General features: G+C 53.1%; 1 protein-coding gene across 1 annotated transcript in view; it reads right to left on the bottom strand.

The window, feature by feature from the left end:
- The window catches only part of P3H4 (prolyl 3-hydroxylase family member 4 (non-enzymatic)), a 16,835-nt gene that overhangs the window by 13,444 nt on the left and 2,277 nt on the right, over positions 1-1,114 (bottom strand). Inside the window, exon 3 of the mRNA XM_011999030.1 lies at positions 474-602. Within this exon, the coding sequence (XP_011854420.1) occupies positions 474-602 (129 nt within the window). The remainder of the gene's footprint in view (positions 1-473; positions 603-1,114) is intronic.

The raw sequence follows: 1,114 nt of genomic DNA, 5'->3' as shown, positions 1-1,114 counted from the left end.
CAACATGGTGAAACCCCGTCTCTACTAAAAATACAAAAATCAGCTGGGCGTGGTGGTGTGCACCTGTAATCCCAGCTACTCAGGAGGCTGAGGCAGGAGAATCACTTGAACCCTGGAGGCAGAGGTTGCAGTGAGCCGAGATCATGCCACTGCACTCCAGCCTGGGTAACAGAGTGAAACTCCGTTTCAAAAATAAAAATAAACTGTCAAGTGCTCTGCAGTTGTTAGTTGCCTAGTCATTTGCCCAAGAGACCCTCTACTTCTCCCTGAGGCTGCTGTCTGTTCCCACTCAGCCTCTCACCTGCCCCAGACTCCCAGGGTGCCTTCCCCATATCCCCACCGCCCCTAGCCTTTCCTCCTATCACCCAGGGTCCTCAATACTGAAGGAAAGCTCCCCACAACTCTGGGAGGCTCCCATGCAGTCCTCTCCCTTATCACCTCTTCCCCTGCCCAAGTCCACCCAGGGGGCTCACACTTGTAGTAGGCAAACTGCAGGTAGTGGTACATGGTGGCCACGAACTTGTCCACGAAGTAGCCGCCCACATTGGGGGTCAAATTGGCCTCACAGTCCACCTTGCACTGCAGGGATTCTGCAAAGAGATCTGGGGGTGGGAGGTGGCAGTGAGAGGCTGGCGTTGCAATGAACAGCTCTGTCCCCCCAGGTGGAGGAGACTCCAAATCCAAGCTCTGCCTACTGAGCCAGGCTGCTTGTCCAGAAAACGTGCTGCTGTTGCAATCACAGGAGAGAATGCGTGTAAAGTGCTTGGCATACTATATGACAGATGATGATGAGGAAGATGACTGTGGGCTGGGCTGACTCATCACCCCCACCACTCAACCACCACCCCAAGCCAGAGGGAGCCAGGGCATTCTGGGAGAACAGCAGATGAGGTCCAGAAGTGGGGCAGAAATCCAAACAGAGAAGCTAAAGGTCTTTTTTTTTTTTTTTTTTTTTTTTTTTTTTTAGACGGAGTCTCCCTCTGTCGACCAGGCTGGAGTGCAGTGGCACAATCTTGGCTCAATGCAACCTCCGCCTCCCGGGTTCATCAAGCAATTCTGCCTCAGCCTCCCAAGTAGCTGGGATTACAGGCAACCACCACCACAACCAGCTAAT

The sequence above is a fragment of the Mandrillus leucophaeus genome, unplaced genomic scaffold (genome assembly GCF_000951045.1).
Source record: "Mandrillus leucophaeus isolate KB7577 unplaced genomic scaffold, Mleu.le_1.0 Scaffold58, whole genome shotgun sequence".
NCBI lineage: Eukaryota > Metazoa > Chordata > Mammalia > Primates > Cercopithecidae > Mandrillus > Mandrillus leucophaeus.
Note: the sequence above shows the minus strand (reverse complement) of the source record. Positions and strands in the feature narration are given on the sequence as shown.